The sequence below is a fragment of the Chelon labrosus genome, assembly GCF_963514085.1.
Source record: "Chelon labrosus genome assembly, chromosome: 3".
NCBI lineage: Eukaryota > Metazoa > Chordata > Actinopteri > Mugiliformes > Mugilidae > Chelon > Chelon labrosus.
In genome coordinates, this window is record NC_140339.1 from 23,398,258 (window position 1) to 23,418,887 (window position 20,630).

Consider the following 20,630-nt stretch of genomic DNA (forward strand, 5'->3'; position numbering starts at 1 on the left):
TAGGGCGGACTCAAATGCGCAACTCAAGACAATGGGGCTGGATTGAAAGTCTTTACTTGAAAAAACAAAATCCCAGAGAACAGATTAAAAGCACCAAATACACTTGGAACAGGCTGATACATTTCTGACACGAAGTACAAAGACAAACTGGCGGACAAAGGGGAGCAATGGGGCACACTTTATGGCGGGGCTAACAATCAGGGGCAGCAACCACAAGGAGGAGGTGAAACGTCTGAAATGACAGCAACTTTCAAAATAAAACAGGAAATGCACAAAAAAACAAAGATAAGGTTAACCATGACCAGGTGCCGCAGAGCTGGATGTGACAGTAGAAATCGTTTTCCCTGTCCTCTCCAATTAACTAATATGACCCTTATATTAAGGAACTGATTTAATGCGCCATTCACATCTCTCCTAATCAACCATTCCTAACCACCAACAATAGAGTTGTGTCTTTTACACATCTGGGATGTTTTACAGAATACAAACTGACATAAACATGAAGGGAAAAATTAGTGTCCAAATGAGTTATTACCTGGCCTGCTGTTTAAGAATTCTCTTCTACTTGCAGGCCTTTTTTCATGGCATTACCAAACTGGACACCTTCAGTTATTAAATTCATGGACATGGACTAATGGACATTGGCCAATCACAGTTGGCAAGGCTGTCATGAGTTTGTCTACTTCAAAGAGAAATACAACAAATAATCACCCAACTGTTCAAGGCTAGTTATAACTTAAAATTACTGCATATGTTTAAACATCTCTTAAAAAGGATTAAGGAGAATTTGAATACGGTTCCATCACAGGACATGTTTTAAGATTCTTAGATGAGATCCAAGGACCTGCAGTCACAGCCTGCCTCAGTAAATTAAAGGAAAATGCTGAAGCAAAGATTCAGGGCTACTAACCGTGCCAATAAGATGCTGACCCCAATAACCCTGTCAATTGTTTTTTGATAATTATGTGACTGGACATTTAAGGAACTGGATCAATCCTACAATTTAAACTAAGTCAGGCGTTGGAGTGGGTGTGTGGTCTAATCTCGTACAGCTGGTTGTGTGCCAAACTAGTTTTAACACACGTTTTTTCTTTCTCCCATCATTTTAGTAGCTATTATTCAATCCATTTTTTCAGCATGTTCAAGATGGATCCAATAGAGAGATGACAGGAAATGAGTGGAGAGAGGTGGATTAATGAGATGCAACACAGGTCCCCATATGGATGGAAACCAGGGAGGTTTTGGTTCACGGCTGGCTGCCCACATTATGCGTATTTCTAATTAAAGCTGAGTTTAATCGAATGATCACAAACTCTCTGAAAACCTGAGACCGGCTAGTCCATTATCCTAATAGGCTTTCTGGTTTGTTTGGGCAAATGCCGAAGCTTCCATCTGAAGGCACTTGATGACAGGGTGCAAACACATGACACAGTGGATCAGAGCACGTTGAGGTCACTGAGTGCTTAGAAGATGTATTATTTTGTTTATTGATTTATTTGCTTCATCCTGCAAAATTGGTTTAGAAAGCCGGGAATTTATAACAACAATTTTCTCAATTAGGATGACATTTATCGACATGCACCAGGACATGTATTAGTGTTTCCACTATAATAAATTTCCCAACTGGGGATCAATAGATGTTTCGGTAGCTGCCAGCCGCGGCCTCGGTCAGTTGAAATGTGCTACGCCGCCTGTGACCAGCAGGTGGGGGTGTCGCAGCGCAGCTGCTCGGTAAGTAGGTGTTGCTCTAACGTCGCCACTTTATCCACGGCCGTGACGTATTTCCTGGGGCTTGTACGGACCACTCAGCGGTACACCGGAGGGGTATCATGACTATTTATAACCAGCAATTCTCTGTTGACAATTTTTCAGTCGTTTCGCCGTGTCGTCGTCGGTTGTAACACCGCGGTGTGGGCAACAACAAGCCGTGTCGAGCATGATGTAAACGGAAGCTGGTAAGTTGAGCCGTCGGTAAGTTTATGGTCTGCTCTCGCTTGTATTTTTACTTGTTTGGGCTGCGTGGCTGCCGAGTTTACCGAGCCCCTCGTCTCCGGAATCACCGGGACCCCGACACAAGACCGGACATCACGGCTTGTGGTGTTATTGATCCCGTTCGCTGTCAGTCGGTGTCTCCTCTTTAAGGGGGTTGTGGGGGGGTCTTACACACATTCATGCCGAGCTGACGTCGACTACGCCGCGTCCGGTCTCCGTGGTTGTTCCTGCGGAGTAGAGGGAAAAAATGTGGGGATCCGACTGAGCGCTGCTAGGTCGGAGTTGTAAAATGTGAGCGAGAGAGAGGCTCGGCGATATTAGTCAGGGGTGGATGAGAGGGGAAAGGGGGAGGCACCTGTGAGGCTGAGCAGGTCAGTCCTGTTTGCGTTAACCACGGCGCGGTACAGTTTCAGACATATTTGTCAAGCGGAGGAGTCACCATCGGATCAACTCCAGCCGCTGCTCCCTTACACATTAGGACTACGTGCTGTTGTCACGGGCTAAACGTGTGGTGAGTCAACCGACCGACGGCAGCTCATCCATTTAAACCCTGCAACTTTAGCTTGTAAACATTTTAGTTTCACGGGCTTGAGAGAGAGAGAGCGAGAGAGAAGTTGTCCTCCTCCCTGATCTGCAGTTAATCTGCTTCCTCCAGTACTTCTTGTTGTTACTGCTTACAGGAAACCTTTAGATTTCGTGTAATAACAGTAATAACTGAGGCCGTGGCAGAGTCCTTTAAGTGAACTTTGACATGTGAAGTAATCTTCATTGATGTTGCTGGACTGCGTCTCTAAATGTGCTACTTAGACTATGAGTAGTTGTTTAAAGGCTGTTGATCTGAAGTTATTTACCTCTCTGTGGCCTACATTTTAAATCCTACACTTTCTGTTTGTTACAATGTGGACTAACTTGCTAAAGATTTTTGTGGCATCATTTCAAGTCAGACGTAATTAAAAACCAGATATCAAATGTCATAGTAGACGCTGCATTGAAGGTATTGTGGGAACTGACCTGTTTGTGTTGTGCGTGCTGATATTGAGCTGCCGATGACAAAGGATAAACACTGCAACAATTGTTTGAAATCCTCTGCATACAATAACCTGCACAAAATGAGAGCCACATAAAGCTGAATGGCCTGGATGTGACTGTGTGCCTAGACAGTATCATAATGTGTAGTCTTTGCGTCGAGCATGAATTTTCCATACGAGCGGCTTAATGGGATCATCTACATACCTGCTCTTATCTCTGGAGGACTGAACCGAGAGAGTTGGCCTTGTGCTTGAAAATATTATGGAAGTGTTTGCGTGACGCATGGAAGCTGCCACTGCTGCAGGAAGTCTGGAGAAGTAGTTAGATGACAGCACCCTAACAAAACAAATGTTCCAGGAAAAAAACAGAGGACAGGTTTTTGTTTGCAGGCTCTCTAATTAGGCATCCTGAGAACCACTCATCAAGTCAAGCCCCAGATATGTTTATACAATAAACATTTTCAATTTAAAAAATACAACTTACTTGGAAAATGGTAGCAAAAGACCCAGTACTTTGTGAACAACGGCAGTAGTGTCTTTGCACCTTAACGCTCAGGTGTCTTTGTACTTTTAAAACATCTAAGAATCAAGGACACACACATCCCTATTGAAAAGTGAAAATCATGTTTGTAGAAGGCTTTATTCTGGATGCCAAACTATGGCCAAAGTGTTTTAACACAGATTTCGTTCTTTTTCTTTTGACATCTTGAACAAAGGCTCAATTTATTTATTTTTATCTATTATTTATGTTAGCTACTCATCTTTTAATGCTGTGACCCCTTTTTTCTTGTGTTATTCTGCAGTGAAAGCCGTGCGTCATGCAGAGGCTTTCTTATGGGGGGAAAAAAAGACAAATTAAACTAAAATATTCTGCTGTTTGAATAATAATTGCATTCTGGGAATAATGTACGTCCAGATATGTATCTGACATTTGAGTATTTTGAACACGTTGGTTGTTTGTGACTGTCTGGGAGCAGATTTGCTTTTAATAACAGTTAATCTGAACTTTCACTCTAAGCGTTCTTTCCGTGATGCGTATTTGCAAGATTATATTTGTTCAAACGCAGCAGGAGATAACTAGCTTTACTTGCACAGAAATGTTGTGTGACGAGTCAACCAGTGATATGTGGTTGCTGCACTCGTTAACCTCCAAACGCCACAATCAGCGTCAGTAGGCGCCTGAGCAACACGCTGACTTGGTGTTAATGTAGATGGCCACGCTGATGGAGTTGTTGTTGCGGTAGTGTGAACGCAGCATAATTCAGCACTAGTCCCACGTTTTTTATATATAGATTCCAAGTGTCAAACAAATATGAACTGAACTCTTCTCAACACAATTATTTGTTTAGGTTTTTTATTTTCTCGTGAGGTTAGAAAGGGTGAGGGAGGAAGTTTGTAAAACAAAGACGGAGGCACTGGAGGAAGAAATCAGACAGGCTCCATCAACATTAAGATATTGGACTTAAGTCTTAACAAGGCAGGACCTAGGGAAATGGGAAGGACACACGGGAAAGAAAATTTCGTTTCATGGTATGAAAATAACTCCCGTAATATCTGACAAATATGTTTGATATGAGGACCGTAGGTGGTGTTTGATTATTCACTAGAATCTTCCAATATTTAGCAGTGAACACTAATGTAATGTTTGAGCGACGCTCATTGAATATTCATGAATTAACTTATCAATATAATCATCGCTCAGCTACACACACAGCTTGTTATCTACCAAACACTCAGTAGGGTGTTTGAGTACGCCTGCACAGAAATATCGATTTTATGTGTGTCACCATGTGAGAGCAGCAACTGCAGAACATTTTGAGTGTGTGTGCAGAGGGTCAAACGCACGCAAGTTCATTTTTGTCTCATTAAAATGTAAACAATAAACTGATGAGGTGTAAACAGTTTCCTTTTTAAATTGTCCTGATGAGTTTGGTAATGAGACTAGTATTATCCTTTGGGTTTAATGATACTTGGCTAATTATAATATCGTGCAGTAATACCCTCTGTTATCACAGTCAGACATATGGTATCATTTAGTGTAGTAATGATAAAGACCACTCGCAGCGCAGCGGTCGGCTTCACCTTTGTTCCTTTTGGTCTGTGTAGTTGGAAAGGCGGTTGTTGTGCCACTGTGTGGTTTCCAAGCTGACGTTAAAGAAACTGAGTGGTTGAGCAGCCAGATGAGGTCACAGGAGTCTGTACTTAAAGCCAACGTGTATCTCGAAGTCAAACAGTGCGTTGGGAGCGTTCACATACTCATCAAAGGACAGAGGACAAAGTTGAGTGAGTTCTGCCAACAGATTTTTCTCCGGCTCTGTCTTGTTAACATATTTTAATTCTTCAACATTTTGATTAAATTAGACCTGATAAACACTCAGGCAAACATTGGTTTAGGTAACCGGAGTTAAGCTGTCACTTTTGAGCCTTTCAGAATGATGCAAAATCTGGACAAGAGGCAAATTTATTTTTTTCAGAAGCTGATTAAAGAAAGCAAACATTTAATTAATGCTGGGTGAGGATTCCTGCTCTTTATTTAACCTGATATTATTTTGTTTTTAAAATCACCGTAACTGAGCAGGGAGAAAGAGTTAAAGGAAGCTTTACAGACGCTTCTACTTTTGAAGGCATTTCCGACACCTGATTTGTTTCGCTTGGTTTAGCTTGGTTTTCATGTAGCCGTCTCCGTTGTGGAGGTGTTTATGAAATGAACATTTATGGTTGAAACACCTGACATGGATTAGCAGCTTGTTGTGCCAGGCTGACCTGTCTGGTTGCTAATGATCCAGTAACCTGAAGCCTTGCAAAACACCGAACCCAGCCGCTCTGAAGCATTTGAGACATTCTGTCACTCAGGATTTTGCTGTTTTAAAGTACACTTATGATCGACTAAATTTCTACCGTTGGACGCGTGCATTGATATGTTGCAGGTAACAAGGGGTTTAAATAATACCAGATGACCTTTACAGCAGTGTGGCTAAACATATAAGTAGTAAAATGTGATAATGGTATAAATACGGACAAACGCCATTAATGCAGGAGAGAGGGCAGACATTGTAAATCCCTTATCTGTGTTAGGTCTGTGACAATAAAGAAGGTTTCCAGAAGGTTGTTGTGACGGTACACATTACGCAATAGAAGAAAAAATTAAAATTTTAGGAACAGGCCAGACGGGATCAGCCAACATTCTTCCAATTAAGATATCAAATTATTGGTGACGTACAATTGAAGCATTTCAGTTTCCTTTTAATTTTTTTCCCAATTGCAGCTCGTCACTTGTATGTAAGTATACAAAATTAAACCAACCAAAACAAACCCTATTTGACATTACATATGTAGGATAAATGACTTGACTGTTTGGGACTTTGGGCTTGTGGTTCCATTATGAGTATCACCTCTGCAGAATTAACTAGAAAGTTAGAGAATCTCAGACAGAAACTAAGGATGTTCAGTTGAAGGCGACAACTAATTTACCTGTCAGTTCTGATACAGTTTGGATATATATTCGCTTGTCAGTTCACTCGGTACACCGGCGAAAATTAATGTATTCTAATATAAAAGTCCTGCACTAAATCATAGTTTCATGACTGTGTCAGAAAGGTGGTTTTCAACTATCTGAGGATGTAGTTTGTGGTGGTGTGAAACAGGGCTGAATTAAACCCTTTTTATTTTCTATTATTTAGCCTAGCCCACTGACTAAAACGGGGTTGTCAGAATAATAGAAACATGCATCCTTGCCACTACAAACCACAGCCTCGAAAATGAAATCGCGGTTGACTCAACAGCTCGCTCTGTTATTTTAAACAAATGCTTAATACCATAACATGAAGCTGAGATTTAGTGCAGGACTATTACAAGATTTTAGATTAGATTTTTGATTTTTTTTCAGTTATTTTATACACTTTTACCATGAAATGAAATAACAGTAAAAATAATCACTGCCTATGCTTTTTGTGATTTCCTGTGTTGTGGCTTAGATTGGATCGGTTGGGTGTCTTGCTAACAATGTAATGAAAATTGCACAGCAAATGCCACCTCGAAATGCATCATTTGTGCTTCACGACAAACCGACCGGGGAAATCTTGTTGAGCTCGTTTGTTCATATGAAGTGTGGCACAGTGTGTTAAATGTGAGTCTTCTGTCCATTGAACGGCTAACACAGAGAAGTGGGTGGTGGTAGAAGGTTGTAACACTTGCAAAAATGTAGCCTGATTCAAGTGCCACTGTAGACTTGTGACGGCATGCAGTAGCAAATGTGAAATAAGAGCACTGTATTCAGTGTGTTCTGGTCAACCTGTGATTACAATAGACTTAGCTCTCTGGATAATGGTCCTAACAAAATCCAGCTGCTCCTGTTGACCCTCCTGGCTCGAACCAGCAGCTTAAAGGCAACATTTTATCAGCAAACAATTAAACCACAAGCGCAGATCTGTGTCTGTGTTCTTTCCGGCCGTCCCTACTTGATATAAATTGCTTAGTCTCAGTCATAAGATTGTGTTTAGGAGTTTTTTTCTTATTGCTGGCTGATAACCTATTAGTCAACTCACCAACGAGAAACACAAACACACAAATCATGATATTGTCAAACATTTTTCTCCGGCACGCTCTGTCCTTTCCCGCAGCCGCTCAGTGGCTGCCTGAGGCATTCATACTCAAGAGTGACTCTGCCGTGATCCCTCAGCTTTCACGAGCGTAGTCCAGCTTTCCAACCACTTCCCCACCTCGGCTGCAAACACATACCTAACCGTTCTTCTTTCATAAGTTCCAACTGCCATATCGTCCCAACATTTGCTGCTGTGCGCTGCTGACCACACGGCCTTGACGTACTTCTCGCTGACTCCTGCGGGATTTCCAGATGCACATACTTAGCCAGGGTGGATGTGTATTTCCCCTTTGCTCGTGGGACAAACAGATTAATATATCACCTAATGTGTTTTATCTTCATAGCAACACTTCAACAGTTCGTCTGAGATTCTGTAAACTTCCACACCAAGTTTATTCCTTGGTTCCTGTTTCTGTTCTTTATTCCAGCAAACAGAGGAAGAAGAAAGCTTCAGAAGTTGGCTAATTGCTCTTTTGTTTGGCCTTGTGTGTTTTGGCTTCCCATGACTTCTCGCATGTGTAGGATATTAAATCTGCTGTTGTATTAAACTTATCATAGCAGGGCAAAGGCAAATGAACCGTCCATCTGAAATTAGGAAATATCTAGGCTATAATGCTTTAATAGGTTTTCCTCTTTGTTTTCTTCCAGGTGAGTTGTCGCGGTCCCCTTTTTTTTTTGTCTCTCCGTGCACCTGCATGTGCTGTGAGCAGCCCCGGCCTGTCGGAGAGGCGCCGTGCTCAGTGACTGTGCTGCACTAGGAGGACCCATGGCTTCTGGCCCTCCGTCTCCCTCCATAGGCCGCAGGCTCCGGCTGTTGGAGGTGCTGCTTGGGCCTCTGTTGGTGTTGCTGGTTTCTGGGATGGGACCAGCGCTGGGTCAGAAGGTCTACACCAACACTTGGGCTGTCCACATACCTGGAGGTCAGGAGGAAGCTGATCGAATTGCCAGTAAACACGGCTTCATCAACTACGGACATGTAAGTGATCATTTGCATTTTTAGCTCTTCAATAGTTCAGTAGTAGTGTAGTGTTTCCCATACAATGACAATACTGTGGCGGCCCGCTAGGGTTTAATTTACTTCACCATGGTCTCATAACGAACAGAAATATTTTTGCGCGTCTCAAACAACGTTAGGAATGCGTTGTGTTTTTCCAATTGCTCTCTCTTCTCCAAAATCCAGTATTCGTGGTAATTACGGTAATGACGGACATATAGTGTATAAACTGTTTTTATAGGTGGAATAGCATCATAACACAACACACACAGACACACACTTCAAAAAAAGAAAAACACTGTGGGAACCACTGCAGTGTGTTTAAACATAGGTTCAGGGAGATACAAGAGCCATGTGGACAAATAACTACCACATTTTGACTATGCAAATACTCATCTGTCTCCTGAAACATATAAAAGCAGACCTTGTTGTTCTTTGAATGCCCTTGCTGTGTGTCTAATATCTACCCTGTCGTTGCTATATTCCGTCAAATTTAAGTTACTTTTTCATCATTTTAAATGATCTTAATAGTGTTTATTTTATTTGAGCTAACAGTTGGTCCAGATGTCCATAAGCACAGCGTAGGGAGAGTATGTCTTTTCTCTTCCATCCAGACACAGAATCCTATCATTTTTAAGCCGTGTTAATGATTTCTCTGATTAGTCTGCTATTAAACCTGAAGGGAACACCAGCATTTAAATTCTAAAGTGTGACCATAGTTTGAGAACTGTCCATCAACCTTTAGACATTAACGTGCCAGTGCTTTACTGTCATGAGAATGTTTTATTTTTTTCTTAACAGCTGTGTCTGTGACTTTTCTGTGGGAATTTTCTGTATATTTATGATGCATGTTGGGGAACTGGTTATGATGGTAAAGCAGGAAACAGATCAGAAGGTTATCCAAAAATAAAAATGCCAGAAAAACTCCCTTATAATTTTGACTACAATACTGAGTGCTTTTATTATCAACAGTCAAACAGCAGTAAATAGTGAACAAAACCTAACTAGTGGTTCGATAAATTGTATTTCTACATTGAGTCTCGCATGTGAATGTACTTTGAAAATAAGTAAATACATCCAGACTTATTACAGGTCATGGTCCCAGTCCTACATACGGTTATATGTGTTTCTACATGAGTTCAGACATTCAAACATAAATAAGCCTTAATTGTGGAGTTGAGAAAGTAAACAATAGACAACTCCCTCTTATATGATGTTACAGTGCTCATAATTTCCAGGCAAAGCAGATTCAGCCGAAGAATTGCAGATAATTATTTCCTGTTACAGTGGTGTATTCCTCATTTATGACTTCCTGTTTGACTTCGCTTGAAACTGATTAGCCACATTATCCTTTCACATCATCACGTCCTCCCTTGAAAAAGAATCTTTTTAAATTAATTTAGTTTTTTGCAAAACTAAACTAGAGTTTTTTTGTGTAGTTTTGGATGAACATTGTAGGACAGAAACCTCAGGCTGTAACCAGACGCAAAACTAAATATCTGTCCGTCTGAGCTAATCTTTTAGCTGGGATTCGGTTTAGTTTCTTGGTTCTTCCCATTGTAAATATTTTCGCAGAAATGCATTTAAACAGTAGAGCTGTAATTTTCCGATTAGGTTGGGCGTGGTTTGTGCAAAATATAAGTCTAATATAAATATTTAGTTTTTTACTAAATAAAACGCAAAGCCTGATAGATGGGGAACAGGCATCTCTCCATTCCGATGCCTACGTTCATAGCGTCACCGTTTTTCCAGGGAACAGTCTCCTTCTCTGCACCATATGTTCTTACTGTTCCTGACCAGGAATGTTATTTGTGCTCTGAATCACAGCATGAAGACTAATGAGTAATCCTACGCACTTAAATCCTTTAACTATGTATTGGCCATGGACAACCCAGACAAAGCAATTACACCCGTGTACTGCACCCATGAGAGGCGGAGCTGTGTGGTTTGGCTTGCCTCAGCAACTGTCTTAAAAACATTTTGTAATATTTGGAGGGAGGGAAACTAGACTATTTTGTCTGACCAGATTGGTAATTAAAGATGGAGGAAAAAAGTCAGAGCAGGAGGGGATTGCCTAATGAAGCAAACCTAAGTTAGCTGGATAGTTGCTGAGTAAAGCCCTGAGCTCTGGCCTGTCTGAAACATGAACTGAAGTAAAAACAGATGTTCCAGGTTTTACTCAAAGCAGTTACCCTTCTTATAAAACCTACTTCCTAAGTTGGATCCCTGACCTGGCATACTTTTTTGGGCTTAAGAAAAAGTGTCTTAATATAACCCAGTTATAATCCACCACACTGCTAAAAAAGGCATCCATGACCCAGTATGCGTTTTGTGGAAATAACTATGGCAGCCATCTTGTGTTGCTAAGGAGTTCCACCATTACCTGTGTCCTAGCGTGCATGTGATGGGCTGCTGGCACCAAATGGAGTAAGAAGTATCAAGCAGCAGAAATTCATGACACAGATAACTGCTCATTACCAAAGAGGAAACCACTTTCTGCATATGCACTGTATTCCTCCACTTTATTAAGCTCATGCGCTGTCAAAATGAAAATTGAATCAATAACATCAGCTCAAATAAATGATCAAGATGAACCTCTTTCTGCTTTTTTTGCCAGAGGTTAACATGAATTAAGTATGGAGCTGCATGTTTGTACCACATCTCTTTCAGTCATAGTGTGGTACAACCGTCTTTGCATTTTGAACTATTGGCTGGAGAAAGCAGGACATTGTAAGACACCACCTTTGGCTTTGGAAAAAGTGATGACCAGTTTTCACACTTTACTTTTCTCAATAACATAATCGAGAGGTTAAATAATCCCAAGTTGCAGTGCCACTGAAACTGACTGCTTTAGACCCTGGCTCCAGGAGATTTTCTGTATGAGAAGAGACGTCAGGAATAAAAGCCTTAAGAGTAAATGACATGAAACAGTCACGTCTGTTGAGTCCTTGACATGTTATTGATGATTTCTCTCTATTCATTAACTTTGAAAGGTGAACCATAACCACAAGTGATGACTGGAATAAACATGCTTCCATGCTCGGCGCTGCCTGACGGCGCAATGTCGCTGTTCATTGATTAAAATGAAGCCATTACTTTAGAGATGAGGGCAAACAAATCTGTTAAGCTCCTTTGCCTACAGCTGAAGGGAAATGAGAGTTTCTTTTTAGCTTTGTGTGGTCAGGCATGGCATGTCTGAGCTACGGGGCTGTGTACGTAGCGCTGTGTGCGACTCTGCTGGCGTGTGCAGGTGTTGGAATTAGACAGGAGACCTGAAGGGGAGGATCAAAGACTGCAGCTGGGCCGGTTTTATAGCTCTGATGAGGTTTTTATTTTGCCTTTACTCATTCTACTCACACTATGGCATCCATACGCCCACTACCCTAAACACAACGATAATTATTATCTTGCTCCGTCATGACATATGGAGCTTGTTGCCATTAAGGTGTCTGTGTGTTAGACATGTTTTTGTAAACACTATGACTGAGAACATATGTTACACTGAAGGTTGCGCAAACACATTTTGTAATACCCTCCTTAAAGGCTTTACACTGCAGTTTTAATACTGTTGAATATGTGTCCTTGTCTGCTTGTCAAAATAATAGCTGCAGCAGATGATTACTTTCATTATTGGACATGATTTTCTTAATTGACCCTTCTGATTGGTCTGCTGATGGCCGACTAGAGAGACATAGCCATGCAGTGGTCCTTTGCCATAGAAAATTGATGAGAAGTTGCGATTGTGATTCCTGACAAGTGAGAGCACAGCAGAGGAAATAACTGAACATAAAAACTGAAGACTGGTGAACAAACTAGTAATTTTTCATCAGTGTCTGCCAGCGTTGGTTGCTGACGTTAGCTGTTTTGCATCCACGTGAACTCAAGCCTCCTTTTTCTATAGGAGTGGACCCCCATATTGGTATTATTTATCTAACCTAGCAACAGAAACATAGGGTCCTGACAAAGGTTTGGAGCCCTCTGATTAGTGGCCAGCGGACCATTCCGAAGGCTATCAAATGATCTTTGTTTGTTTATATTTGTTAAGGAAATGTCACAAAATGTTAATATGCCTTTATTTAGAAGCCACGGTTGACAGGACAGGACATATGAGGAAAGGAAAAAAGGAGCAAATTTGAAAGGACAGGGGAGGGGAGCGATCACATGACCTAAGCATCCAACCATCGAGGTGTCCTGATATTTTTTACCTCTCCAATAATCTACAGCATCTGCCACATCAACAGATCTCTCCAGATTCGTCCACTGGGTGCCGTTGAGCTGTGAAGGCCACCTGTTGTCTTTAGATTTTGCCTGTGGCTATAATCAGCCCTCAGGAACATTTTGCTCACATTAGCATGTTAAATTGGTATTAATCAGTATGTAATCAGCCATTTAGAATGGTGTGCATAGTAGGGAATATGAGTTAGTATTCTAGTACATGTATTCATGTTTTTCCAACATCTGATGTATTCCTCTTTGTCTTTTGGTGCTAGCCCTTCAACATTGGTCTCTGCGTCGAGTCCCAAAGTCACTTGAAGTCCATTTTCTGTCACTACTAATCCAAGTTTGACGGTGCAGAAACTTTAAGGCACCGTGTCATATGCTGCCACACTAAATGCACAAACTGTCAGAACTGAGTTACGCTCCCTCTTTGCACAACCCCTTAACGTAGCTGCCATACAGCTTTCCCCTTTTCTTCTCTCACTCTCATTGTTAAAGGTGGTGTTGCCACCATTAAGGATTATTAATTAATAATAAATATATGAACTGGGCTATCTGTTTTAATAGAAAAAGGTTGTTGTGACCAAGTGCAGTGCAAATGGATTAACCCTCTCTGTTTGGCAGCACTTATACAATTTAGGCCAATTTAGAACAAGGAGAATAATTAAACCTAAGTTAAAGTAATAAAATTAAGAAACAGCTGACTCAAACTACGGTAAACGGCTATTAACTGCCAACTTCCATCTCCCCGCGGTTGTTTTACATTTTAAAGACCTTTTCTTGCCCACATCATCAGACTTGCACGGCAGTTTTTCAAGTGGAACCGAAGCTATGTCTGGTTTTATTCTGTTACGCCGGTATTTAAATAAAGAAAAGGGATTAGACGGATTGCTGTTAGTAATAAAATGTGATTTGATAACGGAGACAGACTCAAGTGAATACATGTTAAGAATTGTTACGGTGTGATGTGAGGAAAGCATCAAATGCCACAAGATTAATCATTTAAAAATGTATAAACGTCAGACACTGATGCAACAAAAGCATCTTCTTCAATTGATCAGCTCGACTGCTGTACTACTACTGCTACTGTAGATGTATCTCAGCTCTCATTTGTTTTTGAGACTTTTTGCCTTTCTGTCTGTGGCCAGCAGTTTTCACTATCTTATCTCATCTTGTATGCAGCTCATGAATGTTTCCTTACTGATGATGAGGCTAAAAGTCTCATTATTTGAATAGCTATTTGCAATGTTGCAAGACAACTTTCAGGCTGTACGCTGAGCCCGGTGATTTACTATCTTTGTAGTCATGGCATTATTTCAGCTTATTCTTTTTGTACATTATGGTGAAGCTGGACTAGATTTCAACATTATGAAATCAAGTCTACCTGACATAACCTTATACCATGTGGTTTTATTGCGCAATGGTTGTCAGAAGCAACATTTCCAAGAAACTTTTTTTGTTTCCTGCTTCCTTTTACGCATGAAACAAGCTACTGGTGTCCATTAACAAAATACCAGACACTCTTTTGCGAATGCACTTGAGAAAGTATCTCTTATTTTCTTTAGAAGCTTCCCCGAAAAGGAAAAAAAACAAAAAAAAAAAGGTGATGCATAAATTCCTCATCTATTCCCACTCGCACTCACTTCAAAGTCAAAATGTAGCATTTCTCAGAAGCCTCTCATTTCCCTTCTTGTGAACACTGGCTTCAATTGATGATATTTGAATAAAAACGCCTGTGTTCATACATTTGATCTATTTAAACACCGACTACCGTCATTCACTGACTTGTTCTGCTGGTTTTCCCCGCGGCTTTGGATGTAAGGGAGGATTGTGTTTGGCATATGCATACTGTACTCTCAGTGGTACCCTCTGTGTACTCCGTGGTGCAATCTCTGCCTGTATCTGCTATCTAATGTGCTGATTTCCTCCTCCTTTCTGAACGCTTAGACCCTTTTATGAAGATTATTAATATTCCTTTCAGCACAAGATTAAAGAAGGAGCAAAAGAGATGATCCTATCTGTAGTCCTGACGAAGTACATGAGATGATACTCTCTCTCTCCAATCAGGAACTCATGACACAGCAGCTCTCATTTAAAAAAAAAAAAACCTTAATCTAGCCCACTGTTTTCTTAGTTCAAAAGATATGACTTAACTTCTAATCGCTTCCTTCCACTTTGGTCTTCCTGTACATTTTAAAATTACAGTTTAAATTAAAACGGCTTCCCCTTAGGGCCTAACATTGACAGTATCTCTTACCAAATAACTGAATACTGATAATTTTTATCTGGGTCTTATGCTTTTAGACTATGTTTGTGTGCAAGAAAATGTGAGAGGGAATCCTCTCAGTAAGGTGAGCATGTCAGTTTTGTAGAAACCTTTATTGTACATCTCGCTAGTGGGCACAGTGCCATCCAACTAGACTAGGGCATCTCACAGACCTCCATGTTAAAACGTCAAACAAAGATCTGTACAGGCTGGCACAAAAAACTGTTTTCTAAAACTGATTTCTCCATTAATGTCAACTGTACAGAATGGGGTGTTTCGTATAACAGCGATTTAAATCTTTTGTAAAGATTAAAAATTAACAGGTCTGTCTGCCTAGCTGCCTAGACAAATTCATTTCCAAGATGGCGACGACTGCAGCCAACACACTGAGCTTCGAAACCAGAAATCCAGTGGATCCATGAAGAAACCAAGCTAAAACCAAAAGCTGAAATGTAACTATGCTAAGGGAAGTCACCCTGCAGTAACTTCAAGTCAGTAATTCATGTACAGTAGAGATACAAGAGAATAAGGTGCACTTCCACTCATTTACAAGTCATCTTTCTCTTTCCAGCCTTTATTCTTTTATTTTTCTGAGCCAAATGTTGCTCAATTTGCAGTAACCTAATTACATAAGTCACACTCCGCAGATATGAGCCATTTCTAAATGTTTAATCTTTTAATAATCTATGTTGTCAGGACTGAACAGTTTTTTTTTTTTATTGAATTTGTTCAGTTTAATAATGTGGTGGGTGTGTAGTGTGTGGGGTACAAGCAGGCTTTGTTGACTTAAAGGGATCATTCATTTTTAGCTATTCAGCTGTTTTACATGGTTTACAATGCTACATTGAGTGTTTGCAGCTTGTTTAAAAGTATGGAAGGAAGAACGGTATGCACTTAAAAAACATTCCTAAGCCCCCTTTTGTCTGTACCTTGTTATTAAGTGGTTACTTTAAAAAACTGGTAATTGTTCAAGGTCGGGTTCTCTTTCAGTCAGAATTCTTTGAAATATGACTGTGTATTCTGCGACACCTCAATTTAGAGGCTCTGCTAGACTGTTGCTCCTGTGCTGCCTGATAAGGCTGAAATTATTTTTGACCTATTGAAACTTCATTGTTAGGTGCAACTATTCCGAATGGAAAAAATGCCAGAAATGAGAAGCCTGAAGGTAACTTATGGAATCCATAATTAGACTCTGGGGACTTCAAATAGGAAATAGGATGGGGTCAGAGAATTTTGCTGGAAAATCCTCCAACAGGACATGATTGGCCCAGAGAGAGAGAAAAATTGGAGAGAACGCTGCCTGTGGAGTGTTGAAGGCAGCTACTCTGAATGATTTGTACAATCCCACACAGGTGGTTCCTCTTTCTTTTTGTGCTGCCAAACACAGTTCATCTGGCTGCCAACTAAGCTCATCAACACCTCCGTAAAGCCCCATCAGAATTTAATCCACGCCTGTTTGCTTCTTCACCAAACTCTAGCTCCCTAAGTTGAAGTTGAGGTGCTAGCGTGTGGTTCATATTCGTCAAGTGTGAAATGAACTTTTGAAGTGTCAAAAAAATTGTGACACTGTTTTTCTAGCAGCTGCACACGGATGAATAATAAGGCTTCCTCAACAAAAATGCAACCGTGTCAGTAAACACATCCACATGACAAATGGAGAGCGCCTTTCAGGATTTAATTAATATTGAGAAGGTTTCAGCCAATATTTGCATTTTTTTTCATGCTCTGTATGTAGGCACTGAGGTGTTTCAGGTTCTTCTAATGTATACACAAAAGAACCCATGAAATACAGAAGCGCAACCCATTTACTATATTGGGAAGATGTGGTGACAGATGATTTAAAATATCACTGAATCATTATCAAGGTGATGGATGCTTGTTCAGCAAGCATTCAGTCCCTCTTGTTGGTCATAGGATATACAGTCTATGTTCAGCACAAGCTTGAATGGACACCGGCTGTTGAAACCGTATCACTGTTGCTATTCATTCGTGATATGTTACTATACCCTGAGGGCCTTTCTGGGATACTTGAGTCAAATGTGGCTCAAACACACCAGCCATATAGATTTCCACCTCTAAATATTTTATTAAACTTGAGCATGTTTTGTAAGCTGGTTTACCCGTCCCGTATCTTCATTAATCTTTAACACACCACTGTGGCTGTGGCCTACTTTAGCCAATGAGAGCTGATGGCTCTAATGGAGTGCAGCACTGTACATTCAGCGTAGCATGTTCCTCAGAGACTGTGCTGCTTTGAAGTTTAGTAATGAACCCAGCAAACAGAGTCCACTGTCAAAACTGTTGGATTTGGTCCCTTGTTTGGTGCGCCCCCATTAAGAGGCTGGGCTTTGTATACAGAAAGGAACGTTTGGCTTCTCATCTTGGGATGGTTGATCAGCAGAGGAGTGGTGCATCACTGTTGTGTCTTTGGTCCCACTGCCTTTGGTCCTTGTGTTGCTGTCAGTGAGAGAGCCTCCCTTTATTCCGTGCTCTGGTCTCACAAAGCAGACCCAGATCTCACTTCATCTCACTGCAGCTGCTCTTCTTTGAAAGTTAATGAACTGCAGAGATTGACTTATCCTGTTTGCTCTGCTGTAGACTTCTCTATTCACAATAGGGACTTTGGAGCCAATATACCTGAACTTAAGTATTAATCCATCGCCAACACTAAACCGTGTTTACTGATACAGTTTACTAATGGTCTGTAATATACACCAATCATGCATAACATTATGACCACCGTCCTAATATTGTCTAGGTCTCCCTTGTGCCTCCAAAACAGTTGTGACTCATCAGAGAATGGACATGGTCCTTCTGAGGGTGTCCTGTGGTGTCTGACAACAGGATGTTGTTAGTGGGGGCCTTTGGGTCATATGGGTTGAGGGGAGGGGGCTCTGTGGATCAGGTTTGTTCCAGTGCATCCCACGGATACTTTATCAGTTTGGCCAGGTCAACACCTTGTGCTGTTTTTCATGTTTCGAAAGCCAGGTCCAAACATTTCCCAGCAGAACACTGTGTTGTCATAAGATGCTCAGTGTTATTTACTTATGTCTGTTGGTCTCGGTGTAAGTATGCTTAATAATCACAACTTTAAATCTTTTTTTTTTTTTTTAAAAATATGAAAATGACAATAAGAATAAAGTCTGAGAGAAAAGGGTTTGTGGTGATTAATCTTGCTCTAAAATTTGTCAGCAAACCAACAGGTTGTGTTCTCATACCTTGAAGCACCAACATTGAATACATAGAAGAAATCTATGAAAACATGTTAAGTACATAAACAGATGACATTGCATGCCAGAAATTTAAGAACCACCCACATAAGTATGTACAGTTCATGAGCTGACATTACAGTATAGTAGTAGCTCCTCCATGTAAACAGGTTCATGACTAGGGCATCTCACATCTTAATATCTGAAGCTGATCATAGATTAATCCATCAGTGTAGTTTGAAGATAATAAAATAAGTTTTTAAGGTTAGTGAGTACTCTATACCCAATCAAAACAAAATCCAGACAAGTTGTAATCTGTTTGTCATTATCCATCAGTAGTTGCTTCGTGGAGGTGAAGCGAAGTAGAATAACGCCTACACACCTCTTACAGCTGCAAAACAAGTTAGGCAACCAGAGAAATGTCTACAGTTCATTTGATCCAGTGTTTTGCATGCACTGAAGTTGTTACGCTAGAATGTGCAAGGTAAAAGCTGATCAAGTTATGTGCAAGGTTGATGCTTTGCCACTGCTGTCCCTGATACCTCCTCATGTTGTGACAAAAGCGAATTCTCTCTCCATCACTCCCTTTATTGGTCAGATAGCCCTTACAAAGTCTGGAGGTGTGTTTGGGATCACTGTCATGTTGGAAAAATAAGTGATGGTCCCACTAAGTGCAAAGACCAGATGGGATGGCATGTCACTACAGAACCACACTCATAGAAACCCTTCGCTCACCTTTTCTGCATCTCACAGACAGACTTGGCTCGAGATGTGTCTGCCGCTTGAGCTCTGCGAATATATGGGCTTTAATCTGAGATGCTGTTAATCTGCGCTTTATGAGAGCTGTTTTATCATAATGTTTGATGGATTTTGCAGCTGCAAATGGAGATGATGTGACATTCATTGCCTCAGTTCTTTGTCTGTCTTTTCATTGTAGTTCAACTGCTGATAGCTTTTTGAGAAAAACAGGAACAACGCATGCATCAGCGTAGGTGGAGACATATCCTGTGGATGACTAAAATGAAGGACGGAGCCACTGTCTTTACTCATTCTCCTTTAAAAGTCAGTCTGAAGACATAGATGGGGTGGATAACAAACTGGTCAATAGGAGGCCAACCCCAGCCTAGAGCAAAGAAGTGAACCACCCATATTGCCAAGGGTCCTGGGAACTGCGGCGGCTAAGGTCCAGCAGTACTCAGTCATTACTCCGCTCTCCCACAGAGTAGCGATGGGGGCTGGGATGGAGCAGAACCACACACAGGTCACAGGGGCTGTAACAAGAGCCAGATGTGCTGAGGGGACATGAAAATGCATGGACCTCTCTGGCTCTTAAATATGAGCACTCTTACATGTATGTACATGCACACATACACACACACACACACACACACTGAGAGAAGAGGTATTTGAGGAATGCCAGTACTGGAATGGAAAGAACTACTTTGTTATATTAATATTCCTTCCTTCATTTCTAGTGTGCCACTCGCATGCCTCCACCTTCAGGGGATGTGTGCTCTACAGATGAAGAACAGCATTTTATAGACTAGATAATTATTGGCTAATTGGAAGAATAACGCATAAATTAACTGTGTAAATAATCATTAGGTGCTGCTGTAAAATATTGAGATAAAAATAATAAGTGCTACATTAGCAGTGTAGGCTTTAATCCATGAGCTCATGTTTGAGTACGGTATACCCTCTTCAATAAATGTATTTGCAAGCTAATATACTTGTTAACTTTTTATAAGTATGAAATATGTTGTAGGTGATAGAAAAACTCAACTATAACAGCTATTGTTAAGCTGAAGTCTACCAACAATATTTCCCCTTGAAGAACTTGCCAAAGCAGTGTCCTTGTGTCCATATGCACTCGTGTTTCCTTTTTTACAACAATTTACAAATGCTCAAATGAAAGCTAGGAAGGATGTGAAAAGCCTGTAGTTTGTGTGGAGCGCAGTACCTTGGTAAGAATTACGTGGAGTATCCTGAAAAGCTGAGAAGCAGGATCCTTGGTCTATAAATCTGGGTGGGGAAACGAACACATCACTTTTAGGAAGGAAGCCAGTTTATAAAGCCGTTAAACAATTCACTTACCCATCTGCTCCAGTGGCCATGAGATAAGACTGCAGTTGTACTGGGCGTCTTCCAGGTGTGAACAAGTTGTTTGTCACTGGAAAAACCAGCTTTCATGCTGAAGGAGTTTATACTGGATTTATAGAGATTAAAACCAATAAAATGCATTACACCCTTATAGTTTCTCATTATGAAGGACTAACAGATATTCGTCTGTTTTCCTCAGTTCAGTGGCCGAAGGGGTAAAGTT

General features: G+C 40.8%; 1 protein-coding gene across 2 annotated transcripts in view; it reads left to right on the forward strand.

The window, feature by feature from the left end:
* Positions 1 to 320: 320 nt before the first annotated feature.
* furina (furin (paired basic amino acid cleaving enzyme) a) overlaps positions 321 to 20,630 on the forward strand; it is a 74,728-nt gene continuing 54,418 nt past the window's right edge. Inside the window, exons 1-2 of one of the 2 annotated variants that reach the window (XM_084541182.1) lie at positions 321 to 1,955; positions 8,269 to 8,596. In XM_084541182.1, coding sequence (XP_084397308.1) covers positions 8,387 to 8,596 — 210 coding nt within the window. In that variant the 5' untranslated portion in view covers positions 321 to 1,955; positions 8,269 to 8,386. Of the gene's footprint in view, positions 1,956 to 2,368; positions 2,504 to 8,268; positions 8,597 to 20,630 lie in introns of those variants that run through there. The other variant, XM_084541183.1, reaches the window with a different exon arrangement.